We start from the raw sequence: 23,531 nt of genomic DNA on the forward strand, positions 1-23,531 counted from the left end.
TCATTTTCAACGTATGTGTAATAAATCAGGCTTCTGCATAGCAAGTTAATTGTTTTCCTAAGTAGTGCCAGGGCTCTGGGAATATAAAGATGGGTCATATCTGCTCCATGCCAAAGTTTCTGTTTGCTCTTGTACGGTCTTATCATGTGCTTTTAATTAAAGAAGTAGAAATAGTATTGCCAGTTGTTTTTAGCACTAATGTTGAATTTAGCACAAAGATTATTGCCTATTATGATGTTTCTTCATAGTCCTTGTCCAGTGATAGCTTATAAGTCATACTGATTTTAGAATGCTTTTGACTATATTTAACTCATTGGAAATACTAAACCTAGTAGCCTTCCTGATGTGAATTCATTAAGACCATACAAATATGTATTTTCTCTTCTTTTGGTGATGTTTTCTTAATGGATCTGTTTTAAAACTTTCTTTTCTTTAGTAATAGATGGCCAGTGTTAATTAGTTTTTAAGTAGGTTAAGTTTTCTTTGTAATTTCATGAAGCCTTCAGTTTTATATACTGTATTTCCAGAACATATTTTTCTTTAAGTTTGATTCAAGATATATTGGTTGTAATTATTATCAAATGTAAAAATTCTCTTATTTTTAGCACTTATTCCCATGTTAGTTTATTTACATCTATACACATTTAGTCTTTACTAAAAGGTGTACATACATTTATTTAGTCTTTGAGGCTTGTTTTCATGTTTCTTATGCTTCCGATTTTGATAGCATGATAAACTTTACCTAGAAATATTTAATTTTATGAAACTATTAGAATTGAGTCAGTATTATTTTCTGTATCTATTAAGAATTTTACCTAAAATATTTTTAATGTATAATAAATCTTATTGTTTACATAAAATTATACTGTTTTAACTTTTTATTATAAAGTTCTACTGCTTTAAAAGTGATGAGACCAGTCAGTGTACTGTTTAATCTTTAAAGAAAATATTATATCTCAGTCTTAGAATTTGTTTGGTGAACATTTCCTGACTCTAACTGACTTGCCTATGATATTGGTTCTTGGTTAAGATATTCATGTGGTACTGCTTTGAAGGTTTAAAAGAATAAAGAATTACATTCATCCATAACATTTATGGGTGGTGTATAGGACTGCAGTAAATCACAATACTAAATTTGTTTTCCCTTTTGTTCTTGTGTCTATCATTTCTTGATTGTTACAGGAAAACTGGGAGTTTATGATGCTGATGGTGATGGAGATTTTGATGTTGATGATGCCAAAGTTTTATTAGGCAAGTACTGTTTTTATTTTTTGCTAGTGATGGAAAAATACTGGAACCAGAAGAATGTTTCTGCTTTAATATTTATTTCAATTGTAAAAATTTTCTGAAAGATATTTACCCACTTTAATACATTACATTTTTGTTGAGATATTAAATGACTTTTTCTAAAAGACTCCTACGTTCCAATTTACTTTTATAAATAGGTATATAGCATTTCACATACATTTTTATTAAGTGAAATTTCATTTGTGCTTTCAGATTTAAAGCACTTCATATTCTGAATCTAATACTTATATCCTCACCATTTTTAGCATCATTTAGCATAATTCACTTTCACTTAAAAATGTAAATTTCTGAAGACTACATAAATTTACAGTATTTTGAAATAAAGTCATGATAGTAAATATCTTAAAATGTCCTCTATGTATTTTAAAATTGACATTAAGATAATAATTAGTTTTGACCAGACTAACTCATGGAGATCTCTGGACTCTCTATCATCAAAATTACCTCTTGATTTATTATTGAGATGTTTCCTATAATAAAAAAAAGATGTGTTATTTCCTCATTTGTTTTAAAATGCTGTCTTACTAGAGGATGGTGCTGGTTTTAAGATGCAAATTTTGTATAGTGTGGCTCAGTGAAGTATGTATTCATGCATTTAAATAGCATCTCCTTTAGTATGCAGGATGATCTGTATTAAAGCTTTACATTGAAGTATTTAGACAAATAATACATATGGCCTTGTAATATTAATACAAAGAAAATTTTTACACAAGTACTATTTTGTATATTTTATTAGCATGAAAAACTGGAAGGATACTTTATTTACAGCTAATTAAATTGCTTTCTTTAGATAAATTTCATCTCCTTTAAAGACAAAATTTTCTAAATATGAAAAATATTTTTAAAACCTAAATTTGTGATTAAATGTAATACATCTTTGATTTGTCATAGTTTATGTTTCTTGTTATTGCTACTACTTAATAGGAATTAATGTTTGCCACTTAGCAGGGGACACTTACTATAAAATTTCCATGAAATTTCTTTTCCTAACTTAATGAAATTTTCCATGTAAACATGGCATTATGTATCCAAATTAGGATCTCTGTCCTTACTTTAAATCCTCAGATGACTATAATTTTAGTCATGCAAAATAAATAAAATTATATCAAACAACATATCACGATAATGGTAATTTTCTTGTTATAAATTGTTTGGTACTCCAAAGTATTACTTTCAGTGATGAATTCTGAATATTTATTTTAAGTTAATTTGTGAGGGCCAAGTTCTTTTATTTTTAAAAATAATTTTCTCACCTACTATATTTTATTGATTTTTTCACATTAACAACTTGATTCCAAAAGGTTAGTCCCTTTAAGATTTTTAACCAACCTAAGAATTTAAGTAAATATAACTTTGGGGATTACAGTTTTCAGATAGACAAATATGGTATGGATAAGTCATAATTTGTTACTTTTAGAATTATGTACCAGGAAATGAAACCAAATTTGGTGAATCTCAGTGTTCATTTTGATAGGTTGACAGGTAAATGCATCAAGAAAGATAAGGCTAAGATAAAGAAACTACTCTGACTGCATGTGCTAGTTTATAGTTAGCTTGAGGCTTTAGGAGAATAGTCAGTCTCTGACCTATAACCCTGTTTTATGCTGTTTGAATTCTCTGTCTGAAATAGAAATATAACAGGAATTTGATGATTAAAGTCCTTCCTTACCATGGGAGATTATAATAGTTTAGCAGTACTTATGCTATAGGCAAGTAACTGCAAAGACAGAAGTTGGTGAAATTTTGGCATACTTTCTGTGGCCTTTGTCTGAACAAAGTATAGAAGTATAAATACAGTGTGCATTTTTTCCAGAGAAATTAGACTTGCTGGGAACATATTCATTATGATGGCAGTTTAAAGTTTAAGGTTAAATTTGAAGAATATAGGCTTTGGATCAAGGAGAAGGAATATATAAGGGAAAAGAGGAAGATAGGAGAAGAGAGCTTAGCCTGGCAAATATAATCATGGTTTAAACTTTTACAGGTGTGACATTTATTTAATAAATATTTTTCTGAATATTTATACCTTGTATATATCTAAATCATATAAATTTGGGGAAATATATAATTCATGTTTACATTTGTGTCTCATTTTAAGGTTTGCATTTTTCTGTGAACTAAATATGTATGAATGAACCAAGATCTATAAGCTGTCATTAATTTCATTATTTCTAGCCCAAACCCTTTGCTACATTTTAAAAATATACCAAGCTTGTGCCTCCTTACATTATTTCCTATTTGTGTGACTAAATTACCTGAAATAAAAGTATGTTTGATTTTGGTTTGGATTATTGGAAACTATATTGTTTGGAAATACATTCTTTACAAACTTGTTTCCCACATAAATCAACAGGAAATGGTCTGTGGACTGAATGCTTACAGTAACATTACCTAAGGATCCATTTGTTGTCCTTCTGACGGATCACACCTAGCTAGCACCACATCATGTATGTCTAGAGCACAAAAGCAGAGCCAGCCCACACTTTTCAGAACTTTCGTAAATATTTGTAAGCTGGATGGACCATGAATGAGTGCAGGACCAGTGCTTGCCATGCAGTGGCGTTGATGTCCTGCTCTTTGGTTGGGGTCTGCTTTTATGGGTTAAGAAGATATTATATACTTAGAGCATTTTTCTCTTTCTCTACTACTTTTATGTTAAGAACCACAGGAAGGTTGTTTAATTGAACAGTTTTGTTTAAATGGTTTTGCATACTTGTTCCACCTTTTAACCTGTTATATTGAAGGATGAATGGGTTTATATTTTATACCTAATACTTAGAAGTACTTGTCTTAGAACACAGAGGGAAAAAAATTTAATAATATAATATTTTAAGACAGGAAGAAAAATCTTTTCTTCTCCCAAAGTCTTGAATGGAAATTGACATCTCCTGTTTAAGTATTGTGCCACTGAGCTACATCCCTAGCTATTTGTGAACTCTTAAATTCAGTGAAAAACATTATGGGCTTGTCAAAAGATAACTTGAATACTAATTGCAATTTGTATTCTTTCCTTCATATACAAGAAGAATGACATCCCGTATTTATTTTATTGACTAAAGCAGAGAAAATTCACTGTAATCTTTAAAATCTAAATTAGCCATCACACCATTACCTTTGCATGTCAATTTTGATTGCTCTGTGGAGAGACTGTGTGTGCCAGATCCTTAAATGAATGAATTGAGGGGTTACAGCAGAAAAAGTTCTGTGGATTGTGGATGTTCATATTTCTTGTAGTCAGTGATAGCTACCCTATTTTTCTCCTCAAAATTATGAGGCCTTGCTGTGTGTATAGCTTGGCACTATTGGCAGATTTTGATAGTTACGAGCACCGAGACTTTTCCTACTCACAGCCCGTCACAGGAAAAAGTGGTAATACACACTTTGATTTCTTTTCATTAGGTTGGGTCTGTTTTTGTTACTAATGTTTAAATAATAGAAGTGGCAGTCTTTGCCAAAGAACTAATTTCATGTGCTGAAGGGAAGAGGAGTTTGCAAAGGACCAGCTGAGGCCTTGATCGAATTTCTTATTGATAGATGGAGTAAGTTATTAATAGATGATTCTTATTATTGGTGAGAATCAAAGGCCTATGAATCAGCTGCCAGTGTATTACAGATCTAACCTATTTAATAGTGTTAACATTTAAGTGTCTTGTCTGAGTTCCATAATGCAAGTGCATTTGTGCCCATTTATGGATGCATAAGTAGTAATCCTGATAATCATCATAGCTCCAGTTTTCTAAGTTTGCTCCACATCCTAAGAGTTTGCGGAAAAGAGCCTTTTTGTTTTTGATGAATTTTATTGACATACATAAACATTTGTATAATCAACTCACTAATATCTGGTTGGTAATTTAGTGAATCTGGAGATTATCAGCAGTTGTGTCTTTTTCTCTGATACTGCTTTTGTTTCTTCCCATTACATCTATTAATTTTGGCTGATACAATTTTGTCAGTTTTCCAATTTAAGAGTCCATAATGGAAAAAAGGCAAACTGCTTACTAGCGGGGGAGGCATGCGAAGATTGTTCGGATGAGGAATGTTGTGACTGTCCTGTAGCACATATGTTTGACAGTTGCTGCAAGGTGTGCATCTCACCTTGCACCTTCTTTCCTTTCCAATATACCATTTCTGTAAACTTTTGTGACCTTGATGCACGTCCTTTTTGACATCACTCTTCCTCAGCTGGTTTTTCCACCTAACTGCTCTCCTTATTTTCTCTTTCTCTTTTCCTTTATTCTTATGTAGGCCTGACCAAAGATGGCAGTAATGAAAATATTGATTCTCTTGAGGAAGTCCTTAATATTTTAGCAGAGGAAAGTTCAGATTGGTTTTATGGTTTCCTCTCATTTCTCTATGATATAATGACTCCTTTTGAAATGCTAGAAGAAGAAGAAGAAGAAGAAAGTGAAACTGCAGATGGTGTTGATGGTACGTCACAGAATGAAGGGGTTCAGGGAAAGACTTGTGTCATTTTGGATTTACATAACCAGTAACTTTGACACAGGGACTGAAGTCAAATGGCTGTGAAAACCTGGAGCAGAATCTTTTTCTTTTCTTTCCTTTGCTTATGCAGGGCTTAATGTGCAGTGGGGCATTGTCCCTTACAGTAGATGTCAACCATGTGATCTCGCTCAGTGCAGCTACTAGTTAGTTCTTTGCTCTGCTACCCTCACTACTTATGAAGAAAGTGGGGTGCTGTCTACAAAGTGTATTGAAAATGATGTTCCTGGTGGTATAATTCGTTTCTGTATCATTTTGTTTCAATCTATGTATTCACTGACCTAAATTTGAAAACTTAATAGTAAATCCTGTGTGGTTAACCCTCAGTGCTTGTCTTACTAACCCTATTAATGATGATCCTAATGGACTTGATATATAAATTATTTCTGGCATGATCTATAAGTTAAATGCTTCTCTGTTGGTCTTAAACTTGTCTGGTATATAAAATGATGGTTCTTTAAAAGCTGATTTTTTTTTATCTGTAACTTGTTTTGGTTAACTGACTTGTTGTATAGGTTCATACAAATTTCAATGTGAAATTCTGTATTAAAGGTGCTTTGGAAATAATTTTAAAATACCCTATGCTTTTGGTTTAGCATAGTTAAGTCACTCAGTTCACATAATAGTATGTCTGAATATTTCTGTGTTTGAAAACAAAATTTATTTTAAATTTCATTTCCAAGTATACATTCACAGAAGCTAATTTGTATTTTTTAAGTAAGTATATTATGAAAGAGGGAAAATGTAAATATGTATCCTAAGTAATGTTGTACATATTAAAATTATTCATCCTAAATAAGTCTTTTTCTATTTTTTTCCTTCACTGACTTATTAATTATTACTGATTTTGGTATATGGGCATAATGTGATTTTTAAATTTATAAATTAAGTTTATTAAAATGGTCATTCAGTGATAGAATGATTTTCTTTTCCTATCAGAAAACCTAGAAACATCTTTGAATCAATTTCTTTAAAATGAGTTTGCCTCAGTAAAACTGAAATAATTATATTAGCTATACAAAAAATATTTATTTCTTAAAATGAGATTTCTTTCACCTGTTTTCCCCCAGTGAAGACTCTTACAACTAGAAAGGAATAAGGCTTAAGAATTTTGATTACCATTACTCTTGGCAGGAGTGATGTTTCATATTTTTAAATTATGCATTTTTCTAAGATTTTGCTTAGTTTTGGTTTCTCATAGAGGTTAAACCTAGAAAATGTTTGCATGTTAGGCAATTTTACATGACTATTATTTCCAGTTATCCCATATTTCTTGTTTTTTCATATTTAACCAAATTTCAAGTAATTGGATTATTTTTTCATTTTTTCTGAGGGTAAGATGACAAATTTGTTTTATTATAAAATGTTAACAAACGTAGATGTCTGAAGTCTAACATTCCATCTGCTCAGCCATTATTTACATGTATCAGAAGATTGTTCAACTTACTAATACAATACAAACAAATGTTCTATAGATGTTTATAGATTATCAATGTTCATTTTTTTTCATTGAATGGTAATTTCCTACAATTTAAATGACTATTAAAACTCCAGTTCGTTCCTGCCTTCATTATTTAGGAAATTAATTATTCTGTTAATATTTCTGACAGTCAAATGCTTCTGATTTTCACATATATTAGCATTTCAGTCAACCTATGAATGAAGAAGCAGAATAGTGTTCTTTCGGAAAGTTAATTCACTCTAGTTTTAGCTTTCTGACTTTGAATCCTGTAAAATATCAAAGATCACCAGGTTGAAATTCAAAGACAATCTTAAGCCGTACTCTTGATGAAATACAGTTAGCCAAACATCAGAAATATTTTAAAATGTAACTTTTTTAATGAGCCATGACTACTAATATTAAAAGATGGTTTATTTATATGACAAGTGAATAATCAATGTATTAACAGTGTTTACATGTAATTAATTTCGCAATTCTGTGCTTTTCTGTAATAATACTAATGTGCATTTTATGTACAGAAATTAATTATGCTTTATTTTCACAAGTAAAAAGCCAACAATGTATATGATAATTTGCCGTATAGTTTGTACCATCTCTGATCAGTTCATTTGAAAAGCCTTCGATGAAACTAAAATACTGGTGAACCCCTGACTTCTGTGACCTCCTTCAACTTCTGCCTAAAGCTGTGTGTGTGTGTGTGTGTGCACATGCACATGTTTGGGGAAGGGGATACAAATATTTGTAAATCTGTGGTACAAAGAATATGAAAGTTGATCATCATGATTTTGTTTAAACATAATTCTTAATGTTGTGAGGATTCATCTTATAATTTTGGTTCACAATAGAAATATTTTTCTAGCTCCTATCTTTCAAACTTAAGAGGCTCCTTTAAAAAGCCAACATTGTATTCTGCATATTTGAGTATTTATAAGTATGGAATTTTGAGTCATACTGTATTTACTTCATCCTTTTTCAGCTTTGAAAAACCTAAGAATCTCTGCATTGTGCTGTGAGTATTCTATCTTTGGATGCATTGCCATCTGTCAAATTTGGGATGTCTGGAGCTTTCCATAAAAGCAAGGCACAGCACTTTGTAGTCTTTCCAGTTTGGATTTTGGGGGGACTCCAGTGGTGGGTGAAAGTCAGGTGCAGATCTTACTCCTGAGGCCTGACTCTCAGCATGCTCCTATGGAGAGGTCACAGATCCGTGCGTGGGACAGTGTGGAACACTGGGTGGCCCTGCTCGTTTGTTCATCTTGCACTTGATTTTTCCCATGCATCACTTCCCTTTCTTAAAGAGTAGCATCTGGACATGTCAGAAAATTTTTCAAGGACATGCCTTGAATTTTTTTTTTAAACAAATGTTTATATATAATATATTGTTTACTTGTTTCAATATTTGCAATTTTAGGAAACTCTTTAAAGCAAATATAGGTATAAATTTTATTCTTAATTGGATCACTTGACAGCTATTCTGGGATTGGTACTCTGATCCTTTCCTTGTAAAGCTCTTGTCTACGAGACTTACAGAAAGCATAATAAACTTTCTGTAATTTAGGATGTGCAATCTTTGTTGATCATAGTACAAGGTATGCTAAACATATATTTACCGTTTAAATTGTTTTAACAATTTATTACAATAAAAGATACTTTGCCTTTAATTCTCCTCTAAGTACTCCCACTGTTTGGAACATCCTGTCTCATTGTCCTTGTCCTTGCTACTTTCTGATGCAGCTCTGGAAGGTTTTTTTTTGTTTTTTCCTCTGAGTGTCTTTATGAGATGTGATTTTTAAAAATCTAGTGGAAAGGTAGGCTCATAAAAACTATTATGGTATATTTTTATTTGCCTTATTCACTGGATGTGAAACCATGTGACTTCTGGCTCTTCCTAAAGTCAAAATGACCGTGAGAGGTAAATTTTAAATTGATTCAGGACATCAAGGTGGCCATGGCAGCCCAGCTGAAGACGCTTAGAAAAAACATTTTCTGAGAGGGAGCCAGAGAGAGCCAAGGAAGCGAGGGAGAAGGAGGGAGCGAGGGAACCTGGGCCCAGAAAAAGATGAAGCAGAGGAACCCACACTAGAGTCAGACCCAGGAGAGATGCGAGAAAAGGGGGAAGAGCCTGATCCAGAGAGACTGGGATGGGATGAGAAGGGAGGAGATGAAGAGGGAAAAAGAAAAATTAGAAGGGAGAGACATAGGGGAGAGTCAGTAGCGACTACCAGAGAAGGGAAATGACTGGCAGAGGTCGAGTGGAGCCAGAGTCCAAGAGGGACAGAGACAGAGACTAGAGGACTAGCCCTACAGGGGAGACTTGAGTTCTACAGTGCAGATCTGGAGAGATGGGGTTGTGGAGTAGATGGAGTGGGAATGGGGCAGAGGAACAGATGTGGGGAGACCACTGTCTTGGGAAAGAAAAACAGAGAGTCAGGGCCAGAGATCAGGAGACATCAAGAAGACCCTAAGGAAGCAGGTGCAGAAGATCACATGGAGTGAAGGAGGAGGCCTGAGGGAAGGAATAATCACATGGTCACCCCTAGAGAGTCATGGCTGGGGGTGTGTGTGGGTGACTTGGGCCCAGAGGAGCACCAGCTATTGGAGGTAATTGCAAGGTATTTAAAGAAGTCCTGGAGGGAAGAATCAGGCAGGCTTGTTTGAGGGCTCTGGGAGATTGTAAAAGGAGGGGCCAGGGGAACCTTGAAGCAGGAGAAAGACTTGCAGCTGGGAGGGCTGTGAGTTTGAAATTGGGATGTAAGAGAGTAAAGGGAATCAGCAGGCTAAAATGGTGGGAACTGAAGACCAGGGTGGGGTGGAGCCACAGGAGGCAAGGCTGGAGACCTCTGTTGCGGAGAGAGGAATCTGTACTTCTGGGTCTTTAGATTTAGGCTACATTTAGATTTAGGCTATGTCTTTAGATTTAGAGTCTTAGATTCTGAGAGTGAGGACTAGAGAGAAGTCGGCCCTTTAAATGCCTGAGCTGAAAGTGACAGGGAAAAAAAAAGACATTTTCTTCCAGTGGAGTAAGAAGTGCCTTTGGGCCACTTCTTTCTGCTTTGTTTTCTCAGTATGGCCACTTCCTCCATGACTTCAAAACCTAATAAAAAGACACTTGCTGGACATTGAGTAACAAAGTCATTAGTGTCTGTAGCTTCACCCTGTATTCCTGCATTCCTTCCTAAAACCCTGTATTTTCTTGACATTACTGTCGTTTCACTGTCACTCAGTGGATCCTTTAACTTCTTGTTTTCCAGGTGCTGTGAATTTGTGGTTTTTTTTTTATTTATTTTTTTGTCTTTTTCCTTTTTTATCGGTACCAAGGATTGAACTCACGACTGCCTACTTGCAAGGCAGGTGCTTATGCCGCTGAGCTAAATCCCCAGCCCCCAAATTTGTGTTTTTTTTTTTGTTCTCAGAGACTGAATGTGATCATTGTGATTTAAATTACTAGCTTGGTATTTTCATGTTAAAGTTATTGACTGTATTTGTTAAGTTCCAAGAAGGTAGCTTAAATGGATACTTTGAAATCTTATATGTTGCATTATATTGTCAATAATTGTATCATTTTAAGAATTTATCCAAACTGGAAAAGTTGGTAAAGGTACTGATTTTTAAATGTTCCAGTAATCTGATGTGCATCTATATGTGGTAAAATTAACTCTAGCCTTTTCATCTGTGTAATTTTTTTTTTTTTTACTATATTATAAAAAGTTAAGTGTCAGTAGAATGTCTGACTTTTACCAGGCTAGTTTTTAAAGGAAAAATCTTGGTCTGTCTTAAGAGGACATGTGGCCTCAGGAGGGACAGAAAGGAGATACTAGCAGTGCTAGAAGGCAGTTTATTTATTTTTTGCAGACTTTACATGACACAGAGAGAAAGACAAACAATTTACACAGTCTTCCTCCAGCTTCTAGGGCAGGAGACCAGAAAGATGATTTTTTAGAGGTTCCTACTTGATCCCCTGCCTGCCTTTCACTTCTGGATAGGAAACAGGTATAATTTCATAAACTAGTAACAGGCAGTCTGATTTCCCTGGTACTCAGCCTCAGGCACCTGGGTACTCATGTCCCATTGCTCAGCTTCAGATATGTGGGTTCTGGTGTTCAGGAGCTCAGCTGCAGCCAGCTGGGTACTTACAGCAATGACCTTGGCCGCAGCCAGCTCCGTGCTGATGTTGTAGGCAACTTGCTAGGCAGAAATCATCTCAGAGCCTCCTAACTAGGAGCTGGCCAAAATGTCAGCCAGGTTCCTGCTCACCTGAGGTAACATCCTGTTGTTAACAAGGCCACCAAAATATCACAGTATTCATTTCGCCTTCAGGATGCCACCAACTCAAGTGAAGCGAAGTGTGGGTCACATATTTGACTTGAGGAATGTGCTCTCCATCAGGGTTCAGAGTATGCAGCTGGCAGGAGCCTCACAATAGGCACATGACCTCTGTGTCAAGAGCACAGACCTGAAGGTTCAGTTTAATGCTTTTTGCTATATTTTCTGGTATATTCAATAATGTCTGTGTATTTAAAACTTAGTATTATTTGAGTAGATTTACTCTCTTATTGTGACATAAATTTTAATGGGAAATGGTATGAGATAGTTTTCTACATCTCAGATTGGAGTACTGTTTTGACAGATTTTAGGAACAAATCACATTTTGTGTGTGAAAAATAAGTGTAATGTGTACTGTTCATTTTGGGCTATCTGTATACATCAAGTAATTGGGAAAATATAGCCATAGGAAATGGTTCATTGTGTTTCTCCCCCTACTCTCTCTCTTTTTTTTTTTTTAACTGTCAGTACTAAGACGTATGTTAATGATATAAAAGATATTAAATACCTTATATTCAAAGTGGGAATTTGCATGTGGTATAAAAAAATACGTAGAGTAGGTTCTGCAGTTTGCGCCAGGAGTGTTAAGGGTTCCAGGACTTGCCTACATGACAGCAGTGAGAAAGACAAACAGCTCACAGAGGTCTGAGGTCACCTTAGACCTTAGCTTTTTAGTGCATGATTCTACTACCTTACTCTTCACCTCTTCAGTAGTAAGGAATATGCATCCTATCTGACTTGTCTAAGAAATGGATTGGTAGCTTAGAATACCGTTTTAGAAAGTTTCTAGACACGTGAATATAACATTTAGGTGACTGAGAAATAGAAAACTGAGGGAATTGCTAAGTGCAGTCTAGTGGGAAGACAATGCACTGAATCACAAATGTTGCTGATGTACATTAGAGAATCAAAAACCCACTATCAGAACTCTTGTCAAGAGAAGAAGTAGAAAGCTGTTGCAAAGATTTAGAGTAATTAATAGTGCCCATATATTGTTATTCTTATAGACATTTGTAAAACTTTGAAATGATGAGGAAGAGAAATGCTTGTTCGAAAGTTAAGTTTTGAGTTTTATTGAAATATGTTGTCCTTTCTTTGATATGACAGTGATGACTAAAGTAAGGTCCTCAGTCCTTTATCCTCATTATTTGTGACCTGAGCAGAAGTCTGCTATCTGAAACAAAATGCCATTTCTAGTGGTAGCGGTAGGTATCTCTTAAGCCAGTGGTTTATAAAGGTCTGAGGTAAAGTATGATGACAGTCAGATCAGAGATTGATTGCAGTGCATCCATTCATTATAAATAGTGAAACTAAGAATTTAGAAGTAACATATGCATGATACTGATATGCTGTGATATTTTTAAAATGGTGAATTTAAGTGCTAATTTGTTTAATGAAGGTGTTGATTTTTAATGTTTTATAGATGTTTGTTTTTTAATTCCTTCAGTCATTATTTTTATAACCTATTTTCATCTTGTGAATACCAACAGAAGGACCTGGTGGGGTAGCCAAGAGAAAAACTAAGGCTAAAGGTATTTTCTGTTTTTCAAATTAGCCTACAGACAAGTTTAGTGCCTGAAAATGCATGAAGTTTTCTGGTTATGTAATGTTACCATAGCTACTAATGCTAAGTAATACTGCTTTTTTGGTTTTGAGCACACCTTTTAAGTAGTTTTTTTTTTTTTAAATAAAAACTTCATTGAATTTTCTGCTTGAAGCATATAATTAATTTTTTTATGTTATCACAACTTTGAAAATTTTTAAGTCAAGAGCTTACAATATGCTATAATCGTTACTGTTTATATTAAGTATATATATTCACTTCTTATCTTGCTGCCCCAAATCCTCCTAGTTTTGACCTCCTAAAATTACTGCTGTATAAAAAACAAAACTCATCAGTGATTGATTCTGTTTATGTAAAAGCTCTAACACTGTTTTAGAGCACAGTAGAAGGTAGTGTGGTCAAATATGTACTTTGTAGTAAAATAAATAATCTGGAGCACTGCATTATACTCCAGAATTTGCCATGGTTTATATTTCAATTCATTAAATTTATTCTACATATCAAACATTATTTGTAGGCTAGCAGTTCAATATTTCAGCTTTAATTGTATCTTTACAATTTTTCTTATCCATATGTAAAAGCTTATTTTCTTTAGTGAAAGGGGCATGGTAGAAGTGATGACGGTCTGTAAACTTATGAATGTCTTTTTGTTCAAGTGCTTGGTATATTGTTTGCAGTTTTTTGACAAAACTTTCACTGTGGTGCTCTGAAGAGTTTTGTGACCTGCATTTTAAGATGAAGGGATTTTAATTGTTTTAACCTTGTATCATACCAAAATAATTCCCAGGAAGCAAACATTTTTTGCCATTAAATAATTTTATTTTTTGTAGTAAATAATAATAAAACAGATATTCAATAAAGAACAGTTTTTTAAATCTAGAAAGACAAATTAAACATTAAAGGTTTAATTTTTTGAAAATGCATAGGGTAAGACCTGACAAAACATTGTACAAGCATTTTATTTTTTGCAGTGTCATTTTCTGTATCACTGCAGACACTGAAGTAGGATGAGGACTTGGAGAGTGATTCTGTATGAATATTATTTTATTTCCTTAAAGGATTTCAGTGATATTTTTAAGAAAAATTTGCAGTGTCATGGTTGCTGACTGTGTAATACAGTTAATAAGAGAAACCTTACATGATGTTTTTGCTGGTTACCCAAGACTGTGTTAAACATGCCAGTGTGGTAGACCTTTGGCACATGCGCTGCAGCAGCATTTTGTATCATGAGCTCTAAAAGTTCACCATCACTGATCTAAAAAGACACAGTGCACAAGCACTTTTGGTGAGCAACAGAAATATAGGGCTCGTTTTGAATAACCTTTGTAGTAAGAAATTTTACATCATTTTGATGTGCCAAATCATCATCTACATTTTATTGTATTGAAAAGGTCATTCTTTTTTGGTCATTTCTTAAGTGGTACCTTGTACAATAAACACTTTCTCTTATGATTTCTTGATGACAGATCAAAAAAGTTAAATTTAAATCTTCGGCTTTGCCGATTTGTTAAGCTGTATGTAGAGCAACTACCAAGCAGTATCTCATGTGAAGTTTGGAATTAAATGTGTATTCCATTAATGACTCCCCCTCTGTGAACATGCGAGACGCGGGTATTGGCATGAAAGGCTTTCCAAACAATACTAAGAAACATGTTTAAAGAAATACTGATTTTATAATATTAACCTTTTTTGTCATTTTAGTGCAGAGTGGTTTTAAACTTTTATATGCATGGAAATTGCTTTCTGCTTACTTAATTAAAACAATTAAGTAGTATGTAGCTTTTTGTTTGAATTTTTCTTAACTATAGGTACAAATTGACATAATTTTGTGTTTATACTAAAATATTTTTTCTTTGGCCAAAACAATTACAAAAAGCTTATTCTTATATTGCAAGCACTCCTCTACTTACACTGTTGTAGCTACAAAGTGTGAGTTAACCCGTTGTATAAAGTAGTACCTTTATGGGTAGACTAACTTTAATATTGCATGTGAACCCTGTATTAAGACAAATCATATCGTACTTGAAGCCAAAAAATAAGCTAAGTTTCTAGCATTTTTTTTATAACTGGTATTTTGTAGATGTTTGCATCTCTTATTAGGTAACTTAAAAACTAGTGAATTGAAGTTTGTTTTTTAATGAACATTTCCTGTGGTGGGAGACACAAAGTTTTCACTAAGTTGCTGCTCAATAAATTAAGAGATGCCATCAGTAAACCTTTTTTTCCTTTGACTGGAAAACATGAAAGTTAAAGAACCCAGTAAAGAAGAGCTCAAGAAAGAAAAGGAGAAATTTGTGTCAAAGAAAGAGAATAAAAATGAAGAGAGAAAAAAGGGGAAGAAAGAAAAGGAGAATAACTGGAAGGATAAGAAAAGTGTTGATTCAGATATCTCCAGGAAAGAGACTTCCAGGGGCCAGAAGGACCGAGAAAAGGAGAAAGGAGACCTAGACAGAAGTGCTAAATCCAAGGAAAACAGGAAAAAGTCAACAAGTATGAAAGACAAAGACGACAGAAAGGAGAGCAGGAGTTCTGCCAGGCATGCGCACTTGGAAAAAGGAAACGACCGTAAGAGAGCCAGAGCCTGACATCGTCTGGGAAGTGAGAATCTTCTTCACTCACTGTGATTTGCTGCTAAGGCGTTTACTACGAAATTTAGTATTTTTGCTGTGGTTGAAGGAGAAATGTACATTAGCCACTGAATATATTTATTGGTGCTTAGTAAATTCTTTAAAATTTAATTATACTATGTCATGTTTCTAAATTCAGAAAACTGAGTCTTTTAAAAAGTATGTAATAATTTATATTTTTATTTATTGACCATGTATTTAGATGTCTGTATAATATAAATTGCAGTGGATTTATTAGGATATAAAACGCTTTTTTTGAAATTAAATAATATTAAAATGATGATAGTATTTTTGCTCTGGGTGGCATAAATTTCAAATATACCAAGTATGTGACTAGGTAAGAAGTTACTGGTCTTTCTCTGAGTGCCTTTGTTTTCTTCCTCCTTTCCCTTTCCGCTTCCGTTTTTCTTTCTGCTGCTCCCCCCTTTCTTACTCTTCTTCTGTCCCTGCTCTTCTCTTGACCCCTTCCTAGTCTGTGTGGTACCTTCCTTCCCGAGTCCACCCCCAGCACTGCCCGCCCCGTCTTTCAGGGGCCATGTCTTGCTCAGGATCCGCCTGTGTTTCCCTTTTTGCCCAGTCTTTTGCTGTCTCCTTTACTGCCCGCTGCACCTCACTTCAGCCACTCCTCTCATCCCTTTCTACCTGCTCTCTTCACCTATCACCCAGTAAAGGCTTGGTGTTTTGTACGATGCCAAATCCATCATTTTGTCCACTCTGGGTATCCTCATGAATAAAAATTAGAATTTATTCAGGAGAGAAATTTCAGAACACTGTATTTCTGATACTCTCAAAGGCTCAGAATAGTTATGAAAAGACTTTATTATTTCACTTTTGCAACACACTTTTATTTTGGTTGAATGGTTTATATTTTTTCATATTTGATTGTACCATAACTGTATGCCATTTTTAAAGAACTGCAAATTTGAGATAAAAATTTAGCTCCTTTCAATCCCTGGAACCGATAAAAATAAAATTTAGCCCCCTAGAAAACATTCAATGAAATGAAATTTTAGTAGTAAATTTCTATAAATGATGAATACTCTTAAATGGATGAAATTTTAAGTCTCTAATTTTGATTATTGATAAAACTTACCTGATAACAGAATCAAAAGTACATTCAGAAATATTTTAAAAAGTAATCTTGTACTTTTTCTGAAACATAGTTGGTGAAAATTCCAGTTTATATAATAGAATTATATAGAAAGGTGAAATCCTAAGCATTATTCCAATATCTTTATCTGATCCACCCTTATTATTGTTTTTGAGTAAAAACTAAGGCCCACAGAAATTTCATGTTGGTTAGTCAGTATTTTGTTTTTGTAGATCACAAAAACATAATAAACCATAAAGCTTTATGGCTTCAGGTGAATAGATTCCCAGGCCATATCTGTGATCTTAGCACTCTGCCTCTTTCTAGTTCTTGGAATAAATCAGCACCCTACTGGTTTCTATCCGACTCTATTTCTTATGGACAAAGAGCCCTGGTAAGCTCCAGATCCTTCTATCTAGCTTTGTAGAATGGGTCTGGGAGAAAAGTCCCTGGCAGAATTTGGACTGGCCTGATTACATCTGTTGATTACTTGTGACTGTTCTTGAAGTTGGGACTCTTTCTTATAGTTAGTTTATCCAGCCTCATTCCTACGCACAAAGTTTTGGAGTGGGGTCTGAATGAATTCTATCTTAGGTCCTTGGAATGTTTCCCAGAGGAAAAGAGGGCTTCTGAGACAAGAGGAAAGTAGCTTTCAATGTGAGAACTGGATAGAACAAGAAATGAGATCGATAACCACCTTCAAACTATATCCTGACACAACATATTGCTGCTGAAATAAATGATTTTTGAAATTTAAATGCAAAATTTTAAGTGATATTCTCTACACGTGATATTTTTCTCCTTTGAAGAACAGCAGACAGTTGTAAGTAGTTCTTTTTCTCCCTTGTATGGCACAGTTATTGAATTTAGTTAGGACATTATAGTAATTTTTACCTTTGTTTTTGAAGTTCAGCAATAGTGGAGTAGCAACTACCATAATATCAATGCAAATCAATGAACCAAGTTTTAGTATAACCCAATCAGCTTAAGCACTTAAGTATTTTCTGTTGCTATTTTATAAAGTACTTTGAAATGCTTTAGTTCTATTACTGATTTTTCCTTCAAACATCAACTCGAATTGAAATGGCTCATGGTTGAAGACAGAAGGCTACAGGAATAACATCATCAATAAATGGTTTAACAAAAATAATTGTATCATTTAAAAATTTTCAAGATTATGAACTGGGACTTGTTATTGTCTCTTTTTTATCACTTTTTCTTTTCAATAAATAAAGCATTTAGCTGGATTTTTTCAGTGAAAGTCACACTTTATTCAACTATGTTGGTACTTAGGGTTCAATTAAAAAACTTGTTTCCATTAAAACACAAGGAAGTGCTCACTTTTGCAAACATATACTAAAACACAAGAAGCATCCATGATTAAAGGTGAAAGTTGAGGTTGTACTTTTTCACATTGTGTTCACTTTTATTTCATAGGTTATTTTTTGTTTCTCTTTCATATTGTTATCTAAGCATAATTAACACTAGAAAGTTTATCCTTTCAAAATAAATCAACTAAAAACCAGGATAAAAAATTTTATAAATCTAAGCAGCTAAGAATCAGAAGTAGTTTAGGCAAACATTAGAAAAATGAAAGTCAAATACAAGAATGTGTTTGTCTTATCTATAAGAAAAATGATAATTGACATACTTTCCTTAAATTTTATGTGGTGTGATATATTACATTTGAGTAAAACAGTCATCCTGAGGATGATCAATTTCATAAAAATACTTGAGAGTTTATCAGTTATTTCAAAAATATTTTGAAAGATGTTAAAATAATATTTAAGTTATTTGGAAGCACTTACATCATCACTGAATGCTTTTGTTCACTTGTTGGGTTGACTTCTGTGTTTGATTAGTAACTTTGTGTGTGAATTTCCAATTATTTCTAACATCACCTCTAAAAATTTCTTGAAAAAAATGTTTTTTCCTACAAGATTTTTAGTTTTTCTCCATAGTTGATTTACATTGTGTCCATATGATCCTCTCAACGTATCCAGTGGGGAGAAACTGGCAAAGAGGACATAAATCAGTAAGCATGGTTGCTTGAGCTATTTGACTGTTTGAAATAACTCTGAACATATTTGGGACATAGAGGCTATTTTACATTATTATGCCCTGGTTAGCTATGTAATTTTTTAAATTCAGCAGTTATTATAATTACTTGGATATTAATTCCCTAAAGACATTTCCATTTACTCCAACAGTAGAGACATGTTCCTTTTTCCCCATATCCCTGCCAACGTTTGTTATCAGTTGATTTCTTGATGATAGCCATTCTTTCTGGAGTGAAATGGAATGTTAGAGTTGTTTTAATTTGCATCTCTAAAATGACCAGTGATGTTAAGCATTTTTTCATATATTTATTTGCCATTTATATTTCTTCATATGAGAAGTATATATTCATCTCAGATGCCCATTTTTGGATTGAGTATTTAAATTTGAGGGGTCTGATTTTTTTTTTTTTCAGTTCTTTATACTAGGTATTAGTCCTTTGAGGAATAGCTGGAAATTTTTTTTTTTTTTTCCGCACTCCGGGGGTTGTCTCTTGACTCTGTTGATTTCTTTTGCTGTACAAAAGCTTTTTAATAAAATGAGATCCCAGTTGTTAATATTTCGCATGTGAGAAGGATTTTGTTAATAAAGTCTTTGCCTACACCTATGTCTTCAAGAGTTCTACCTCATCTCTCTTCCAGAAGATTTCGTGTTTCTGTTTTAAAATTTAGATCTTTAATCCATTTTGATTTTAGTTCAGTTCATGGTGAGAGACATGGTTCTAGTTTTAGTTTTTGGCATGTGGAAAGCCAATTTTTTTCCACAACCTTTTGTTTAAAGTGGCTATCTTCAGTGAAGGTGTTTTGCCTGTTTTTCGAAGGTAAGGTGGCTGGTGCAACCACTGTGGAAATCAGTATAGAGATTGCCCAAAAACTATAGCTTGAAGTTCCATTTGACCCAGCTATTCCCCTTCTTGGTATCTTTATAGCTGAATTAAAAACATCAGACTTCAACAAAGGTGCACATCCATGTTTCCTTATTTATAGCAGCACAGTTTGTAATAACTTAAGTCTTGGAAACAGCTCAAGTGACCTTCAACTGATGAATGAACAAGTTTTTTTTTTTTTTTTTTTTTTTTAATATGGTAGCGTGTTAGTCATAAAGAATGGTAAGCCTGAAACACTTCTAGGTAAATGAATGCACTTTGAAACCATACTCTTAAGTAAATGGACACATATGAGTGGATCATATTGTTTTTCTGATGTGAAAAACTAAAAGTGTAAATAAGGACCAAAATGTGTAATAGATGTTGTGCAATAGGAAGACAGTGTTCAAATGGAAAGGAGTGGGGTGAGAGAGGGAAAAATGAAAACAGGAAAAAATGGAAACAAAGCTTGTGTAAATAAGGAGGAAAAGAAAGGTTAAAGGGAGAGGAAGAGAATGGGGAAAAAAGAATCAAGATACACCATGTACTAGTGCAAATTCCCTATAATGAATGTGATCATTATGAATATCTAAAATGTACCAGAAAATTAAAATATAAAGTGATGCTTGTAACTGCAAACAGAGCTTTAAAAAACCATTTTCCATTCCTTTCAAAAAAAAAAAAATAAGGAAACAGTAAACTTTTAAATTTCGAATACTTTATGTTAATTGTGCAGTGGTTATTTCCCATTAAATGGTTTGGTGACTTAGATTATGTCTTCTAACTTTGATTATGTTCTTGTTTGTCTTCAACTGTTGCCTATGCTAATATTGATTGGCAGTAATTCTCAAAATTGATTACTGAGTTTACTTCGCTACAAAATATATTTTGGAAATGGTTGTTTTCCTTGTTTGTAAGTTGAAAACAACAATGTCCTGCAAGGTGGCTGTGATGCTCTGCTGCATACATGTAAGCAGGTGGCATATTGCCTGAAATTCAGGAATCCTTTTTGTTTTGTAGAATAATAATGATAATTGAACCAAGATGTCTTAGTTTGAAGCACTGGAGCAATGATTCCTATTCCTATTTGTGATAACAGATAATAAGCTTAAAGCCTTATACCTAATTCCCTTATTTTTTGTAACAAATACATATTAAAAGTAATGGACTTACTGGATCCAAATCTATTCTATTGTGTTCACTGAGAAAAGTAAAAACAATCATAAATGTTGTATATGTGAAAAGGCATAAGAATGCTTTATTCTTTAAATGATACTAGAACAAGGTGGAAGCAGGTTATGAAAAATAAAGGCTAAAAGAAGTAAATTGCAATCCTAAGTATAGTTGAGACTTTTAATAACTAATGTTTAATATTTTCCATAGAAGCATCTTTATGATGGCTAGAGGTTTTTTATTCCAGTTTAAAAAAACCTATTTAACCCCTAATTTCCAGTTCTATATTTCAGTGGAAAAATGTAGCTATCATTCTTCCTGAGGAGAGCAACAATGTATTTAGGTTTATTTCTGAGTATTCTCCAAAATCCTTTTGGTTGCATATGTTTAATTGATTCAGATTAGCTTATATGGACAAAAACAGAGAAACAAAACAAAATCAAAAAGCCATTGATTGGTTCTGGGCCTCTGTCACTATCTCTGGATTGTCCAGCACTGTTGGCCTCCTTAGACAGATATGCTCATGATTAGTCCTAATCTTTATAGGACCGGAGAAAAGTAGTGATTGCAGAGACCTGGCTTGTGTGAGTGTTCACTGTTAAAACAGTTGGGTGATGGGAAATTGGTTCCTCTAAGGAAAGTTAACATTTCTTTTACTAGAAGAAGGCTAGGTACAGAGCAGACTGATGGTGAATGCTTACAGAGGGTTCTTCATGTGCACTGAAAACGGCAGACTGTAGTTTTCCTCTTAGCCCATGCCTGTTTTGTCCTTGCCTAAATACAAAGTTGAATGGGATGTTTCAAAATGGGTATTCACCATAAGAAGCCATGGGGAATAGAGACGCCTTCCTAGCCCTTGGTCAGCAGTAATTTTAGGCAACTACAAATTGACAGTGATATATACAACCATTCACTTCCTACATAGATTAGGTTGATTTTGTTAAACTCTTTCCAGTTCCTTGTGTTGTTTGTAAAGAGAAGGTTTTTATTTTTTTATCCTGAGGAAACTAAAGGCTATTATATAGCGGAATAATAAATGTTATGTTCATGCAAACATTATTTGGGTTAATCTGAAAAATCCTCAGTAATTATCTTCCATCATATTGGTAATTTGCCCAGGACGTAACTGCATAAACCAGATTTTTGTTACTGGCTTGGTTACAATTTTTCATAGAAATCAATTTCTGTAAAGTTTCAACTTGAGAACTCTACAGAACAAAAGCCATTTCTATTTTTCTTCTCTTTTCATACCTCATTTGATTTCACTTTATATATATATTTATTACTCCATATTGAGTCATATGTATATTCATCATGGAAATCTATCATTTAAGCCTTCTTTGCCTTGAACATTATTTTCCTTATATTTTAAGAGATTAGAGGAAAACAAAATGTTTCTATTATGTTTGATAATGATATAAAACTACCATGTTCTGTGTCCACATTTCTGCTAATTGATTCATTCAGCAGCTTCTCAGTATCTGCAGTGTACCAGAAGTGGGAGAAGCCCCGGGGATTCAAACGATGAACTGTATGTGGTCTCTGTATTGAAATGCTGCACACACTACAAGGAGCTGAGGTAGATAATAATAAAAGTAGCACTATTGCCAATATCTTCCTAAAAAGAGCTGCATGTATCAGTCCAGCTCCTAAGTCGCATGAGGGTCCAGCCCAGCTGTTGTATCTGCACTACCCAGGGGCCTGGCTTTGTACCTGTTGGACTCACCACCATGCTTCATCCTTGGACTGTTCTCCCAGACTATGAAGTATGTCTGATACTCATCCTAGAAACTGAATAGGCTTTCAGTGTTGTTCTGTGGAATGATGAAAATATAAAACAGGTCATCTAAAATATTTTAAGTCAAAGAATATTTCTGAAGACTAAAAGACTTTCCATTTTAAAAAAATAAAAGCTCAGATGGCTCTTCAGTAACTGCAGTAAGTTTTAACTTCCATAGATATTGCTTATAATTATGCTTATGTTTCTATGTATAAAGAGAGAACAACTTTCTTGTTTTGTTTTTTTTGTTTGTTTGTTTTTGAGACAGTGTCTCATTGTGTAGTACAGGCTAGCCTTGAACTCACTGTGTTGCCCAGGCTGGCCTCAAACTCAAGGCAATCCTGCATCAGCTTCCCAAGAGTTAAGATTATAAGCATGAGCCACTACCTCTGGCTCAATTTCTAAAAAGAAATAAAAAAACCCGATTGGTTCCAAAATGTGTGTTTATTGGATTTACGTGATCTCAACTTTTAAAACTTTTTAAAGGGTAACTTTTATCTTTCTGCATTTGTGAAGAGCAAAGTTTTAGTGGTATAAATGGGATCCGCAAGTAGCCAGCCTGGTTCAAGTGCCCAAGCCATATACATCTTTAAATGTATATTGCATGATGTTAAAGTGAGTGTATTCTTTAAAATCTTTGTGGAGTGCCTTTATTATTTCTGAAACCAGGTTCTTAGGAACCTTTTGGGCAGTAGTTAATTCTTGTGTGATTTGTTTACTTTTTTCTATGATTTTGTCTCTTTTCTGAAATCTTTCTGTACATCTTTGGTCATATAGAGAA

At 33.8% G+C, this 23,531-nt stretch overlaps 1 protein-coding gene across 19 annotated transcripts in view; it reads left to right on the forward strand.

Moving 5' to 3' along the window:
- Asph (aspartate beta-hydroxylase) overlaps positions 1-23,531 on the forward strand; it is a 288,087-nt gene that overhangs the window by 49,855 nt on the left and 214,701 nt on the right. For 8 of the 19 annotated variants that reach the window (XM_063258447.1, XM_063258439.1, XM_063258448.1 and 5 more), the window contains one exon: positions 1,183-1,251. In XM_063258447.1, coding sequence (XP_063114517.1) covers positions 1,183-1,251 — 69 coding nt within the window. Of the gene's footprint in view, positions 1-1,182; positions 1,252-5,553; positions 7,922-13,083; positions 13,126-15,404; positions 18,122-23,531 lie in introns of those variants that run through there. The other 11 variants (XM_063258446.1, XM_063258435.1, XM_063258433.1 and 8 more) reach the window with 3 other exon arrangements.

The sequence above is a fragment of the Cavia porcellus genome, unplaced genomic scaffold, assembly GCF_034190915.1.
Source record: "Cavia porcellus strain 051 isolate PalLab524CR breed Dunkin Hartley unplaced genomic scaffold, mCavPor4.1 scaffold_11, whole genome shotgun sequence".
Taxonomy (NCBI): domain Eukaryota; kingdom Metazoa; phylum Chordata; class Mammalia; order Rodentia; family Caviidae; genus Cavia; species Cavia porcellus.